Source organism: Mytilus edulis, chromosome 5 (genome assembly GCF_963676685.1).
Source record: "Mytilus edulis chromosome 5, xbMytEdul2.2, whole genome shotgun sequence".
NCBI lineage: Eukaryota > Metazoa > Mollusca > Bivalvia > Mytilida > Mytilidae > Mytilus > Mytilus edulis.
The window spans coordinates 91,472,729-91,490,409 of NC_092348.1; the positions used below are offsets into that span (position 1 = coordinate 91,472,729).

Consider the following 17,681-nt stretch of genomic DNA (forward strand, 5'->3'; position numbering starts at 1 on the left):
ACGGAATCTTATGAAATGCCATCATCTGAAATGCCATCATCATTATTTAAAATACAAAAATGTTTTCCTTTAGAAAATGATAAATGTTATCTGCAATTGTTGTTTACACTGAAATCAATTATCATTACTTTTAACAAAAGATTTCTAAAGTTCGCATGTTTATATTTTGAAACCACAAGTGCATTAAGCTTTCAAAGTGCTAATCAGAAAATCAAACTATTTTTAGAGCGTTTTCAGGATAGACGATTTCTGTTTTTTTTTTATTTGTTTATGGCTTATAATTCAATTGTCAAATCCACTGGTAATTATTTTATGCATATTCAGGACGAGAATAATTTTAAACAATTAGTACAATAGATAGGTTTTCAAGTCAATTTGACGAACGAAAAAGGGCGAGCATTTGGACTGCGAGTGGAAATGAGGCTATATTTCGTATCAATTCGGAGTTGCTACCTGGACTGTATATTAAAAAGATGAGCAGTTGCATATCTAGGGTTCAAGTTTAGGGGGTGCAAACTTAAATTTTCGCCGAGCGCAGAGAAGCGATTTATTTTAGATAAAATTATCGAAATACTATTTTTTTAAGCTGAGGACAACCGATGTTTGCAAATAATTCTTGTCCGCCCGACAAGCCCTGACGAGAGAGTCGGTCTCATAAACTTCCATACTTTCTTATAGTAGCCTGTGCCATACAATGATTCAAAAAGAAACTATCGAAGTAATGTTACACATATTATCCACTGTATATATGACTGCTTAATTTATGTCTAATAAACATACATACGAATTTATTTTAGTTCAAAAGCATGTATCCCTCTACCTTCGGCAAGTGAAGATGTACTTAATTTTTAATGATAAAATAACGAAAAACATTTTAATGTTAGAGAATACATTTAATCCCTTGGCTAAAACAATAAATTCGAAAGTTTTTACACAAATTAACGGATTAGAAAACTATACATAAAAGTTGTAACTTGTCTGTAATTTGTATATATCTTAGGGAAACACTTTGATCTGGATGAATCTTGATCTGATAATGAAAGGCAAATTATTTGTTCTATATCATTTAGGAAGCAATTTCCATATTTTATAAAAAAAAAAAAAAAAAAAAAAAAAATAAAAAAAAACCCAACTTTTAACGAAAAACAATGTTCGATATATTTGATGGGAAATACAATGTAAAATACTCGATGGGGACCGAAGTTCATAGTTTAGTCCAAGATCTATGCCAAGAACTTCAGGTATATAGACACATATATTGTAGTATTGGCACATTTTCCTACATATATTCCCCTCACAGGATCAAAATCAAAAAGTTATTAAACATATAACTAGAATTCTAGCATGTATATCCTTCAAAAGCGATATGTTGTCATCTTTATGCATTAATTAGTTGTTAACATGTTTTAAAACCCGCAAAAAGCCTAAATTTAGTACACATACAAATCAATGAAACTTTGAACGGAAGTCAAGATTGAAGGACTTATGTAGAAACCGCCCCAGTGTGAAAAATTCATAGAAATTGGTTCTACATTCTTATTGCATGTGCCCACTCACAGCTGCGTACACCAAGATACTATTTTCTGGATTAAAAGACCTCTTCATTTTAGCTCAAACGAGGAACCCTATATGCTGGTCAAAGAGTCGATTTATATCTTTTGTAACAACGTAACAAAGTAGTTACATACTGTGGATTCATTATTATTCAGTGGATACAAATTTTCGTGAATTTCGTGGGTACAGAGAAATCACGAATTTAAATGTTCAACGAATTACAAATGTTCTATAGAAATATATGCTTACTAAACCAAAACCACGATATCAAATATCCATGAATATTGGTACGAAAATAAACGAATCCGCAGTATATAAAAATTATATACTGTAGGACCAACTTAAAACTGTTTATACAATAAGTAGCCTGTCTGCAGGTTAGTTGGAAGATAGGGAAGTTGGTGTTTAGATATTCGTATAAGCAACAATGAAACAAAACAGTAATTGCATAGCGTTGATATACGTACACCACAATAAAGCGAAGTTATAAACAAAGTCACAAAGGGACATGTTAGAAAAATAAACTTTGTTCAGTATGATGAACAGACTAGACTATAGTAAAGAAAGTGTCACATATACGTCACAAAATAAGTCAAAAGTTCACTTCTCACTATCTTCGGATGCATTAATAACAACCCACTGATTCTAGCTACCCTTTAGTAAAACGCATCACCAAATATTAATCTGTTCCTAAATATATTACATGTACATAAAATAACATTTTTTGAAATAAACAAATAAACAATTTAAAAAATAAAAATCTGATACTGACCTTGTTGGTTTGGTACATTTCTCGGTCTGTTCCTTTCCTGCCCTGTGTACACATACAGGCCATTATTTGAGGAACTGAAAATGTAAAATTTAGAATATGAACAAAACTTTTTATTGAACAATATTGTCGATAAATATGAGTAACATTAGTTTAAACGTATACTAAGTAATAATTAAATTGTTAGGAATATACCATTTCAATATTAATCGTAACTGTTACAGACACACCACCATTTTTTTTGTAACTTTTTTGTTTGTTATGTCTTCAGTCCACGAAACAGAGTTTAGCATTAGTAAGAGATGTAATTAAAAGTGTCTTTTTTTTTGAAATGCAGACTCAAAACTGCCAGTTTTTAACTCTTCATCACATCATGTGATGGTCTGCGGTGTAAAGAGGAGTCAGAAGCTCATTTCACAAAAATATGTTACTGCTAAACTTGATGGTTCTTCTACTGAACCTGACAAGTATTTTTTTCTTGTAAGTTTCTTGCGAGATTGTTTACTGAATCTGGCTCCTGAAATTTCAAAAACAATCAAAATTCTTCGTTCTTTTCACAAGTTTGCTAATTTTAAACTTTAAGATAAATGCAATGTATAGTACAATTTAGACACTTTAATGATAAAATAGCAAATCTGACGTCATAAGCGTGACATAATTTACATATTTGACCATAAAAAGCTATCTTATACCTAATTTACAGAATAAGATTTGAACCACAGCCTTAACCTAAAATATATCTTACACACATCAATATAAATGCACGGGACACTATCTTTTTGATTAAGGCTGTAGCTTAATGTACATTTAATTATTGATAAATACGAGAACTAAAAATTGAGGCTGTTTTGACAGTTTAATAGTACTTTTAACAGACGTTTTATGCCAAAAAGCAAACGAGAGAGAAGAAAAACATAATATCTGAATGACTATTTATTGTCTTCTGCAGAGCTAAAAGATGTTAGAGGAAAGCATTACACTTTATTTTTTTAGTTGTATTTACTGAAAAGAGCGAACAACGTTGTCTAACATAAGTGTGTTCATAAACAAGTACCCTTACTTTAACACGAGGTTTTTATCCAAATTATTACATGCATAAATAAAACAGCTTTCGACAGAATTAATATAAACAATCAAATACTTCAATATCAAAAGAGTATAATGTGCAAATAACACTTTATAAAATTTGGAACGCCTAAAGCGCTTTTCTGGATTTATCTTCATGAGAAACGCCCAAACAAAAGTTCGAACGGAGACTTTAGAAGGGAATCAGTTTAGACAAAAAGTGTATTTTCAGGTGAAACCTATGTGACTTGTTTGATATGAATGTGCATATACGTTAATGAAGAAAGCACAAATCAGCTGCCAAAGAGAAAATGTAGCATTTGAAATAACCATTGGAAATGTCGCAATTTAGTAACACAAAGCAAAATCAGCCGACCAAATAAACGCATTTTTCGTGTTAAATATCCAAATAACACTCTGTTAATTATACATTGTAATAAACCAAATATCTCAGTTTGTGGGGGAAAGTTTAAAATCCACAATCATAAGATGAACATTGTCATTCGCTCACACACATTTAACCTTATATTATACTTATATGTTTTCTAAACTAATTCTATAATAAAATTGAGAATGGAAATGGGGAATATGTCAAAAAGACAACAATCCAACCAATACAAATAGTATCATATTAATCTAATTGTATTTGGTCTTTCTAATTCAAAGTAATGTGCATTTTTTCTCATTACCATATAAATATTTGCTGCTGGACGTTCTTAAGAATCAATCAATTATTTGGCTATCATTATATTTAAAAGTCGAATCCCTAATTGCCTTAAAATGTTTCACAAACCACGTCAAATGAAAAATTTAATCTGAATAGAATAGATATAAACAGATGTAACATGTCAAAACCCTCGTGGTTTGGATCAGCGTATTGGCAAAGCATAAACAAAATGAAACATTGTCTCTTTGACTTGTAACTTAATTTTAGAGCGTAAATCGAAAAACAGTAGATTTGTTTTCCTTATCGGTTTATGGTAATGATTGAATATTGTGTAGAAAAAGAGAAATACTTCAAAGACGATTTGTTTGGAAAGCTTTATTCGTAGTCAATTAGTCGTCGCTTGATTTATAATGTTTACCTTGCAAGTAAGCCTCAAAGAGAAACACATATTGTGCTGTAATATCTCTTTGATAATATCGCAAAATCATTTTTCACAAAGGTTTTAAGACGCATAATTAAACATATTTTGATAACAGTCAGTGCCCGTCATACTTCATTTTTGTCTTTTATGTTTTCCTGTGTGTCATTTTGAAGTATTAGTCCATTTAGGATTTAATAATTTTACAGTACATTTAAAAAACTTAAAACATTTGTTCTGATTGCCAATATGAGAAGAACAAATGACGCAAGCAACTTTAGATCAACGTACGCTATACAACAATGAACATAGCTAATGCAGCATATATTAAACCATAAAAGGTTTCGTCAAGAGACAAATTGTAAAACAATTCAAACCAGAAAACCAACCTCCGAACCATGTACAAATAAAAAAACCAATACAAGTAAAAACTATGATTAACAGCAAACAACTTTCGTTCACTAGTAATCAGGTAACAACGAGGTACTGAAACATTCTTTAAATATTTTTTTTCCTTCAATACATCAAATGTTGACTCCTTAAGATTAGCAATCATTTAGAAGTATGCTTGTTATTACAGGGAACTAATATGTAAGAGGTTCAAAGGTACCTTGATGTTGTGGTGCTTTATATGATGTGTTTGGCAAAGGTATGCCATTAATCCGACTTTATAACAAGAATGTGTGTAGATAAAAAGTTTCATTAGGATATAACAGCATTTTGTTTTTATGATATGAAGTAAATGAAAGTATAAAGATGTCGTTACGTAAGACATTCTGTTTGATGTGATCAACCGGATCAAATATGTAATTACCTACAGAACTTATTAGTGCATAGTTCAATAGTAGTAAATGAAGCTGTTAATTATGAAATATGCATCATTTTTATCTTAATACAAGTTTATGTTATGTGATGATAAAACCCTTCTACATGTCATAGTAATTTAGAATGAATCTAATGACCGCAATAAAACAGATTTTCCCGATTGATTCCGATGTTTGTTCCAACTGTCAAATTACGATATTTGAAGATCTGACTGTTTACTTAATCAAGTATAATATCCGGAATTCCAGTCACTTTCTTCACCTGTTACTGGTTAATTAGAATTATCAATACATCATTGGTATGTAGCGAGTACGTAACAATATGTAGCAAATATGTAACAGGTATTACTGGGGTAATGCAATGTACCTATTAAACTTCTTTAAAGGGGCATTATCTCAAGTTTGATAATATAGCTTGGAACTATTTAATTACGTTTTTGTATTGTTTCAAACATATACCAGAATGACACATTGCATAACAATTCGGTTTCGGCAGACAGTTAGTTAGTTTCATTATCATCAAAATAAAATTTGTATTTTTTTATATGTTATTTATCGAAAGAGAGAAATTGAGTCAATTCTGTGGACAGGAATTTAGCAGCTACATCCTTTGATACAAGTTTCATACTCTACCAACTTGAAGTATGGTACACATTAGAGCTTTAATAATTTTATCCTTATAACAATGTATAATTAATACTTCCATCTCTTTAAAAATAGTAGATCGGTAAAGATTTTCAAACTTGTCGAAACATTGTTGGTATACACCTTTAATATAAGTTTGATAAAGAATTGTACAAATTATAGATAGCTAAACAATAACGCTCTGAAAGACGGATGAACAGACGGGCGCTCGGTATTTCTATATCCCCGAAATAAAGGTCGCGTGTATGGGACACAATAACACTAAATAATAATGGCAATGCTTAAGATACAAAAAAACAAACATATTAGAATCCAAATGTGATTTTTTTTTTCGTGTGTTCATCTGCTGGTCTATGAGGTATTTAGAATAAGGGGCGAATCTGTTCTAATAAAACTTGATTAACAATTACACGCAATATTGGGACAGTAAAAATCTAAGAACTCATGATAAGATTTTGGATTTACTGGAAGAATATTAGGTAAACAGATGGATTATGAAATTAAGGACTCAGTAAAATACATTTTTTCCCAAGTTGTTTGTACTACAAACCAGACAGATGGACGTGGTATGCGTTTTGTTTTGTTTTGTTTTGTTTTGTATTTGATTTTATATTGCTTCATATATACTTTAGAAGTGTTCCGCACTCCTCCCCACTTTTCAGTTCACACCTACGAAATTGGTATATTATTGTTCATTTGAAAATCAATGAAGCTTTTTAAGCAAAAAATTACCTATAATGTTTTCTGTTATTGCTGTAGCTATTTTTGTGTTGTTCTATTCCATATAGGTTTATACATTTGTGATTTATTCTGAAAATTCAGACAATAAAAAACTTCTAATGCAGTTATTTTGCTATATTTGAATTACATAATTTATACCAAAATATATATACAAATAACTTGATGTTGAACTTTGCGAACTGCGTTTACCATGTTTACATAATTCCCAGTTTTACAAATTACAAACTTGTGTCTATAATAAAGAGAAATATTTTTATGACGATCAACGCTTACAACTGCTTAACACCTGACGTACCACACACAAACACATTATATTATGTAACAATTGTTCTGATTTATGCATTATTACTAGTGTGCATCTTTAGGGGAGTTTTGATGAATCTATGGACTAATTATAGAGTCGATACATAGATAACACGTGGAGTCATTTGTCATCCATGACATCAGCGTTCTGTGTGCTCTGATGAAAAACACCTGACCCGGTGGGTAGTCAATAGAACAGCACATATACCCAATGAATCTATGGTCTAATTATAGAGTCGATACATAGATAACACGTGGAGACATTTTTCATCCATGACATCAGTGTTCTGATTGCTCTGCTAAAATACACCTGGCCCGGTGGGTAGTCAATAGAACAGCACATATACCAGATTTACATGATTCGATGTTTTTCTGTTTTTTGCCAAATAAGTTTTGAAGTCTACATTGATGAGCTTAAAAATGTTCCTGTACGTGGTAACATTAATTACTACCCTTGCATAGTACAGCGAAACCATTAATTCTGGTACAACTGCATGGTACAACAACACTATATCCCATAAATCTAATAGATTGCGTTTGTGTTTGTGAGACTTGTTTCATATCATATCTAGTTTTCCCTTTTTGATTTTTCTTAGAATGTATATATTAATAGCTATACTTTTGATGGTTGTTTTTTGGTTTTGTTCTTAAGTTTTTCGTCTCTATGTTGTGTGTCTGTAAGATCGAATGTTCAGAATAATATACAGCTTTATTTATACTGATAGAAGTTTTGGTATTGGTTTGAGATATTCTCTTTATTGAATTTTTGATATTCAAAATAAACACACATCAATCATTATTCCAGCTAAGAATTAGTAAGAAAATCAGATATTCAGAAATCGTCAGAAACTTAAGTACACACATCAAAATTTAGGTTCTGTTTATTTCATTTTTTGTTTTCATGAAGTACAGCAGTCAATTTCTGAACACGTTAAAAAAGTACGATTATCCATTATATTAAAAATGTACTTGATATTGTAAAGGGTGTTGATCGTTTTATACGCAAAATGTTAATTTATTTCAATTCTATATAAAATGGAAAAATATGTAAATATTTTGGGCGGGTATATTATTTCCTTTTACTTCCCAATGTTCTGGATGTGTTTGATGTGAAGGGTCATAAAATTGTCATAATTATATTTGTGTTTAATGCTAATTCACCGGGCTGTCATAAAGAAATTGTGCATTAAAGCATCTTAGCCAAGCTTTGTCATTTTTATAATTTTTATCTGAAAACACATCTTTCATCAATAGCTAGATACATATTTAAGATTACTGCATAGTGTGAATTGCTGCATACGAATTATCAATTGAATATTTAAAACTGATTGAGCCAGCTACGTTTGTCATAACTTTATATTTGACCCTCACCAAGTAACCAATAATAGTAAATCACTGGCTATGGGACAGCCTCAAACGTTTTAGGACATACATTTATTTCTTTAAATTTGGGGAGGGATGGAGGGGGCTAACACACCTACGCAATGTTATTCTACATTAAGTTTCGGATTAAAGTTATATGTACAATGTATCAAAATGAAAAAGGAGATGTCAATTTGTGGTATGATTTCCAAAAGATTTACATGTAAGCATTTATAGGCAACCGTACGGGCTTCAACAATGAAAAACAAACACGCCCGGAACGTTTCCTTTCATTCAAATAAAAACAAGCACACCATAAATCCGATATGTGTGGTTGTATGAATATGTTGGCTTCGTCATTCATAATATATTTTCTCAGTAGGTCGGAAATAATGTTTATAAACATTTCTAGTTGAATTATATGCTTAGACAGTGAAATTCAACTATTTTTGTAAAACTTTTAATATACTTTATCACAAACGAAATAGGCCAGAATTATAGATAAAATTGAGAATGGAAATGGGGAATATGTCACAGAGACAACAACCCGACCAGAGAGCAGATAACAGACGAAGGGCACTAATGGGTCGTCAGTGTGGAAATTCCCACACCGGGCGGTCCTCAGCTGCCCCTAAATAAATTGTGTACTAGTTTAGTGAAAATGGACGTCATACTTGTGGCGTACGTTGACAAAATTGTCTGGCTTTAAGTTCAGGCTTAGTGAACATAGAGCGTAGGGTTCGATAACTTAGTACTCAAAACAGATTTATAAAATCAAATATAATGTCAAAAAGATCGTCAACATTTTATGCTGTATGTTTCAAAGAACAGGAAAAACTAAAATAAAAGTAAGTTGTTCCAATGTACTAATTAAAAATATACTATGTTACTGCACTAAGTGTTTTCTAGCAATCGCTTTGTTTTAACTGCTACAAAATAATAATAAAAATAACGCTTCCTGTGATCTTTAATGTAAGAAAATAATAAATATTTTTGCAATTGTAATTAACTATCATGTTCCGTTACTGGTAGGCATGCATAAAGTTCGAAGAGAAAGACTTTAATGTTATGGGTGAGTGTACACGACACATTACTTGTATCATGTTTATTTAATGCTATATTTTTTCAGATGTTTTACATTTTTTTCTGTCGCTGTCCTTCAGTATATGATTGACATAAACCCTATATTTATCATTCTTGTTCTTATCTGTAAACTTGTAGACACACTCTGTAGTTTCTATAAGACGCGTTTCGTAAATTGGAAAATAAAGAACAATTCGAAACCATACGTATACAATTGAATAGACGCTAAGCAGCCAATAACCCAACGACATTTAATACTAGATGCAATGCTAGTAACAACCTCAAAAAGCCATAAAAAGTGTTTGTCTTATAAACTGTTGTATAGTTTTGTTGCACTGTGAGTTTGTTATTAATAACAAATACAGCCATTCCCCTGAAATTCTTATTAAATCAGACTCGACAGTTTGAATTCAACTTCTATTTCCGTATGTTTTCTTTGAAATCATAATCAAAGGAATACCTCTAGAAAATGATAAGACTATTACAGCTTACTTCATGTCAACAACAAATAAATAGCCTATTATCATGTCATCGCGAAAATTCATCAACAATTATCATAATGATTTGTAATACATATCAGACATTGACTAAGTTTGTTTCTAGTGTAGGTATAGCAGCAAATGTCGGTAGCATAATACCTCAATGAAGGCAAACAAAAGACACAAAACCATTCCACAACAGACTTTTTAACATACATGTAGTAGTTATATATATCAGAGACTTTGAAGTTTTTAGTAACAGTAGCTAGATTTTTTGTCTGAAAATTATTTCACTATAAAACAAAAAATAAAAAAAATAAATCTGAAAGCGAGCTGTAACCTGACCTTTTTTGCAATTAAAAGATTTTTTTTTGTATAGAGTAAACAAAATTTTCGATTAGGCAATATCTGACATCTTCAACATCAATTATATGTACTTGATTTAATCATAGTACATGGACATGTATGAAGTATAAACTTAGACATGTAATTTCGTTGTTGTAATATGACATTGAATTGTGAGGTAACAGCATTAGCGTTCTACGTGACTGGCACACGGCGAATTTTATTTTAATTTTGAAAAGTGTTTCCGCCCATCTCATCCAAATAAAATATTGTTCTGTCTTGTCCAATGTTTTGTTTTGTTGTATTCAGAGCGATGAAATCTCGTCTTGTATTTTGCACATGTTTAGACCATGCACCTTGATGGTTGTTATTCGCAATCATCCTATTCAAAATTAAACAAGTACAATAATAAATTCAAGGAGAAATGCATTGTTTCTGTTTTATCATGTTTATCCAGATTGCTTAACAATTTCCACTTGTGCATGATAGGTACTCCATTTAAAATAACACAAATCACTTTCAGCTATGGCAGATTGTTGTATAAAAACAATTAGATCGACAAGTGATTCTATTAATATTAATTCAAAAGCAAAACAAATCTTAAAAGATAATTGATTATTTTATAAGCGATTATTTAGCTGCATTTTAACTTAACCAGATCACTTGAAAACAAGATTTTTCTCTTTGTTTATTGTGCATGTCAGATTTTTGAAGACAACAATAAGAGCGTGTAGAAACATCGCAAAGTGAAGGTAAAGAAATGTTGTATATTGATACCAAACATATTGTTCCAACGACAGCAAATCAAACAATATTGATACACATCAGGAATCTATCCACAAGAAAATCTCAAATAAGTTCCTTTTCATGGAAGACAAACGATAAAAACGTTTAGAAACATCGCAAATTGAAAGTAAAAAAAAGGTTATGGTGGTATCAAACACCCTTATGATAATTAAACGACATATTGGTGCATCACAGCAAATCAAACAATTTAGAAACACAAGTTATCTTTCAGGAATCTATCAACTAAAACATCTCAAATACTTCCTTTGTATGTAAGAACATTTCATTAAGTGTAAAGACACCGTTAACCTAGACATGCTAGAGCAACATCAAAGACATTAGTATCCGTCCTTGACATTTATGTATTTGTTAACCTGATATTTCTGTTTGTATGTCGTACCAGTCTTATACATTTCTTAGCGATTTCTATCACATTCAATTATATAGAAAACATAAATTCATTATCATGTATAACTATGCTTGTATGTAATTAGTTTATTCCTCTTTTTATTGTGTACATGTAACAAATTAGGTGTCGGAGCCTCAGTTGGGTACTACTGAGTGTTGGCGAATTAGTACAATCTCTCCTGAAATTGGATAACATGTCACTGTCATCTAAATCTATTGTAAATTTAAATATGTGTTTGAATAAAGACTTAGACAATGTTATTAGAATGAAATTCAAAACAGTGTGGCTGTAACCATTGATTGACACATTAAATTCATCCATTGACTGGGACAATTTAGTGAACGTTTGTATGTAACAACTACTGCTCACTATGTACTTTTTAAAGACACCTAAACTATGGGGTCACCAAAGGTTCTCAACACCTTAATAAAGTAATTCGAAAAACTAATCAGAAATAACACGATGTTTTGATTTATATCAATACATAAAGGTTATTCCTGATTAATTTTTTGAATTATTTTATAATTAAAGGCGTTAAGAAACCTTTGGTGACCCCACAGTTTAAATGTCTATCGTAGGTACGTCGTGAACAGTGGTCGTTACAGACAAACGTTCACGTAAATTGTCCCAGTCAATGGATGAATTTAATGTGTCAATCAATGGCCACAGCCACACTGTTTTGAATTTCATTCTAAATAGTGTAAAGAAAATGATATGACGATAAATAGCAAGAAATCAAAATGTATGCTTGTTGGATCAGACAGAAAACTGGTAAACTGTTACGAATGTTTATGTGTTTTAGCACAAGATAATATCGCTTTAGATAATGTTGAAGTTGAAAAACTTCTCGGAATTCATATTGATAAAAACCTATCATGGTCAATTCAAATTGATAAAATATGCGAAACTATTTCAACCAGAATATATTTGTTTAAAAGGTTGAAACGTTATTTACCATTAAAGGGTCTCATTCTTTTTTACAATAGCTATATATTACCCATTATTGACTACTGTTGTACAGTATGGGGTCTCACCACACACATTAATCTGGAGAGGATACATAAGCTCCAAAAACGTGCTGCAAGATTAGTTTTATCTGTTCCTTTTGATTTTCCATCAACAGTAATGTTTAAAAAACTTGCATGGATGACCAAATTTACGAGGATACACTATTTTCAAGCTGTGTTAATGTTTAAGTGTATGAATGGTCTAGCACCTGATTATCTATCTATTAAATTTACTGCTTGTGCTGATCTTTATAATAATTGTCTGAGGTCGACAACATCAGGACTTCTCCATGTACCAAGACCTAATTCTGATTTTTTAAAAAGAGCATTTAAATATTCTGGTCTTATTACCTGGAATAATTTACCAAATAATATTAAAGAAATAGATAATTTAGACACATTTAAGACCAACTGTTCAAACTATTTTCTAACTGAACAGAATAAAGATGCACGAAACTAATGTATATTTTTTCTTCTTCTACTGAATGCATATAGAATGAAATTCAAAACAGTGTGGCTGTGGTCATTGATTGACACATTAAATTCATCCATTGACTGGGACAATTTAGTGAACGTTTGTATGTAACAACTACTGCTCACTATGTACTTTTTAAAGACACCTAAACTATGGGGTCACCAAAGGTTCTCAACACCTTAATAAAGTAATTCGAAAAACTAATCAGAAATAACACGATGTTTTGATTTATATCAATTATATAAATCAAAACATAAAGGTTATTCCTGATTAATTTTTTGAATTATTTTATAATTAAAGGCGTTAAGAAACCTTTGGTGACCCCACAGTTTAAATGTCTATCGTAGGTTCGTCGTGAACAGTAGTCGTTACAGACAAACGTTCACGTAAATTGTCCCAGTCAATGGATGAATTTAATGTGTCAATCAATGGCCACAGCCACACTGTTTTGAATTTCATTCTATGTGCTTATTCAATATTTAAGCTGCTATATTTAACTGTATTATGTATTTTATTTTGTATGTATTTTAGTCCGTTTTCTATTTGTATTAATAGATTTTGAAGGCCTCATGGAATATTAACACGTAATTGTTAATGTGTTACCTTCGTTAAATAAAGAATTTTATTATTATTATTACTGTTGTTGACCAATTTAAAACTACAAAATATCGCAGCGTTTTATTTTATGTAGAAGTAAACTTTGAGTATAACATGTGTATAAACTACATGATTATACCTAATGGTTCTTTTATATATGTCCTTCATTTAACTTTTATTGCTGCAATATACCTTTGTTCATTTGCCTTTATTCATTAACTTCGGCTTTTCGATGGTGCAGTACTGGTTTCGAAGATGACAGCTGCAATAAGCTGTATGGCACGCTACATTTTTAACCTTTTCGAAATATATGATTTTTCAACCTTGACAAAAATATCGCCATTTACGGATTTGTTGTGCCAGAATACTATATATAATCATTATTCGGCACAGACGGACGAACGGACGGACGAAGGACGAACGAACGGACTAAATGACCAAAAAACATAATGCCTCTAGGTGGGACATGAAAAATATTTTTCGTTTCTCCAAATAAACAAAGATGAATGGAATAATGTTGTTTATATAAAGTATCACTAAGATATATATTTTATTTCACTAATAGACACGAATAACGCTCGAAACATAGATACTTACTAGTATATACCAAACCTTGACCACGGGTCATGAGAATATTTATTACACATCTGGTATTATATGTTTAAACTCATAATAGATGAGATGTTAGAAAATAATCTTTTTAACCTCCTCTTGACCACTGTGAGGTCGTTCGGGCCAATGAAATGATACGATCACAACACGTCGATAATGCAGTAAACACGTGACAAAGCAATAAATTTGACCACTGACCATTAAATCTGCAAACTTGAATACTATATTCCTTGGTATATTGAAATACCAGGTAGAGAGCATGAGAAGATGAAAATTACAGATTCTTTTTGGTGTATGACAGTTTATTTTTACACTGAACTCTTAAAAAACTTTTAGATTCCCCAAGGTTATAAAAATACATTTAAGTTTGAAATGTTGCATGTGCAGTATATCGATAAATGAGGACAATATCAATAAAGTTAACGGGACAGCAACCACACGACACAAAACCAAGATACATCTGAAGATCAACAAACGGCTTAGTAAATTATATTCAAATACAACATTGTGCACGCATTTTTATTTTTTTATCAAAAAGTTCAAAGATTAGTGCACGAGGACAACTAACCCTAAAAAAGGCTACTGAATCATTTCACAAATTTCTTGTACATCACAATATCTATGCAGAAAATTCCGACAGGTTAGGCCTTTGCTGACTATGCAGTTTGTTCTTTATACTTATTGTTGAAGGTTGTACGGTGACCTATAGTTGTTAATTTCTTTGTCATTTGGTCTCTTGTGAAGAGTAGTCTCATTGTCAATCATACCACATCTTTTTTTTTTTATAATAATACTTTTGTAATCTCTACAATAATTTCATAAATAATTGAAGGTGAATATGCATTTTTTGTTCTGATTTCTAACTTATTTCTTTACATAAACTTTGATACATTGAAATGCAGAAAAAACGAAACTTCATTTGAACATGTATATTTAATTATTTTATTCAATCCACATTGATGTGCATATACGCCTTTTATTTTATGTTATTGAATTGAATTTCATCAATAAATCATCACTTCTACTTCGTCACTATTTTTGTTGAAACTTTTAATAGCCCAAAGGAGGTATGCAACCTCCTTGATAGCACTAAATGTCATGTTTTAATGCATTGTTCAATTTATCACGTCAGTGTACAAATGTATTATACAGTGTACATCACTATGACTGAATGAGATATTTATATGTAATTAAAACAAATTCCAGAAAAATTATGAATTTTTATGGGAACCAACGAAGACAAAGATTTTGACTATGTAAGTTTGATATTAACATAGCTTAGGTAGTATCCATGTTAACTGGCTTTGGTGATTTAGAAATATATATTTTGATAAATGATGATAAATGGAAACGAAATGTAAAGAATTACGAGCAACGACTCATTTAAAAACTTTCACATGTAAAAGCTTGATTTGTTTTCAGAACGGAAAACACAATAATATCAAATTTTTTTCGTCAACTTAACATGTTTTCTTCGGTTCGGAACACACTGACATGCATATGTATAAAAGAAGATGTGGTATGATTGCCAATGAGAAAACTGTCCACAAGAGACCAAAACGACACAGATATGAACAACTATAGGTCACCGTACGGCCTTCAACAATGAGCAAAGCCCATACCACATAGTCAGCTATAAAAGGCCCCGATATGACAATAAAAAAACAATTCATACGAGAAAACTAACGGCCTTATTTATATAAAAAAAAAATGATCGAAAAACAAATATGTAACACATAAACAAACAACGACCACTGAATTACAGGCTCCTGATTTGGGACAGGCACATACATAAATAATGTTGCGTATACAATCATCAACACTGACTTTCCTTTTGTTTGGAGATCAATTACAGGTTACATGTGACAAAGTACTCGGACCTTTTAAGTAACTGGTCGTAGAGGAGGATAAGCCAGGAACTGTACAAAATATATTGGGGGAAATATACGTGGTATTGAATGTATGCGTATGATGTCTACATATTTTTCTTATCTAGTGAAATGTATATATTGCATTCCAATAATATTGATTCAATGATTCTTCAACAGGTTACATCATAATAACTTCTCACGACGTAACTTCATTGATGACTCTACATTCCTCCTCATTAATTATATTGTTTATTTAATATCTTCCTCGCACTGCAGCCCCATATGTGATCTATCTTTATTAAACATATAAACAACTGCAGATACATTCTGTTTGATACAGAAAATGATATGGGATTAAAACATACAATGCGGCTAATGAAAAGTGCGTTAACACCAGATACAAATTCATAAGCTCTTAAATATGCCAATCTAACATTAATAAATATTTAATAAAAGTACAATTTATTACTTCTGTGAATAAATTTCTAGATCTGGACGTTGGATTTATCGTCGTAGTATTAATTAAATTGATTACAACTGCATCGCTGAAAGGTATACCGTCAATCTTGGTAAAGGATCACATACTAGAATATGCATAAAGTATACGTTTATGTTCTGCTCTCTATAAACAATCACGATCAGACCGGTCACGATCAGATATAACTTTACCGATCACCAGTGTTCATATTTTATTTCGTTTCTTTCCCTGAACGGACATTTCATAGTTCTAAGTTTTTAGTAAATTGATTAATAATTGATTGATTGATTTTTCCTTCAAGTCCAGCTGCAAATAGTACATTTATACCAAGAAAGAGGACAACTTTACAATAAATCAGGTGATTATATAAAAGTTGATCGACTGGGATGAGAGATGTTTCCTACTGAAATTTAAGGTTTGTTGAATAAACGAAAAAAAATGTCTTCATATTCAAACAACCTATATCCCCATCAAAGAGTTCAAGTGTAGCAAAAGTTCTTTGAAGACCAGAGAGCATAGTGTCCATAACGCGAGGCTCCAAACAAAATAATGGAGTGGATTTAAGCAATTATAGGCAATCGTAAAGTCTTTAACAATGAGAAAGCACATATCGTATATGTCCAGAGAGAGCGGGAGTGTACCGTAACCCTTGTTTAGCGAAGATGCGTCTTTCCCTTAGTGCAAAAAATATAAGGAAACAGAATACCGATATTTTACACGAAGACAATTCTAGCGAGATAAGTATGTACCTACTGATTGTTATATAAGAGTTTTAACCCCACCACATTATTTATGTATGTTATGTATTTTACATAAATAAGGCCGTTAGTTTTCTCGTTTGAATTGTTTTACATTGTCTTATCGGGGCCTTTTATAGCTGACTATGCGGTATGGGCTTTGCTCATTGTTGAAGGCCGTACGGTGACCTAAAGTTGTTAATGTCTGTTTCATTTTGGTCTTTTGTGGATAGTTGTCTCATCGGAAATCATACCACATCTTCATTTTTATATCATCTACAATCCTGTCTATCAGTTCAGTTAAACAAATATTACATATTATTTTCTTTATTTGACTTGAATATACCTTATTTGAATAAATTTATAAGAAAGGGGTGCAATATAAACTCCTTTATAAATATCAGTTAAGGGGACATTCTGGTGAAATGACCATCTGTTTGGCTAGCATTCTAGT

General features: G+C 31.2%; 1 protein-coding gene across 13 annotated transcripts in view; it reads right to left on the reverse strand.

Moving 5' to 3' along the window:
- Positions 1-17,681, reverse strand: part of LOC139524812 (inositol 1,4,5-trisphosphate-gated calcium channel ITPR2-like) — a 122,782-nt gene that overhangs the window by 62,362 nt on the left and 42,739 nt on the right. For all 13 annotated transcript variants that reach the window (XM_071319904.1, XM_071319901.1, XM_071319898.1 and 10 more), the window contains one exon: positions 2,327-2,400. In XM_071319904.1, coding sequence (XP_071176005.1) covers positions 2,327-2,400 — 74 coding nt within the window. The remainder of the gene's footprint in view (positions 1-2,326; positions 2,401-17,681) is intronic.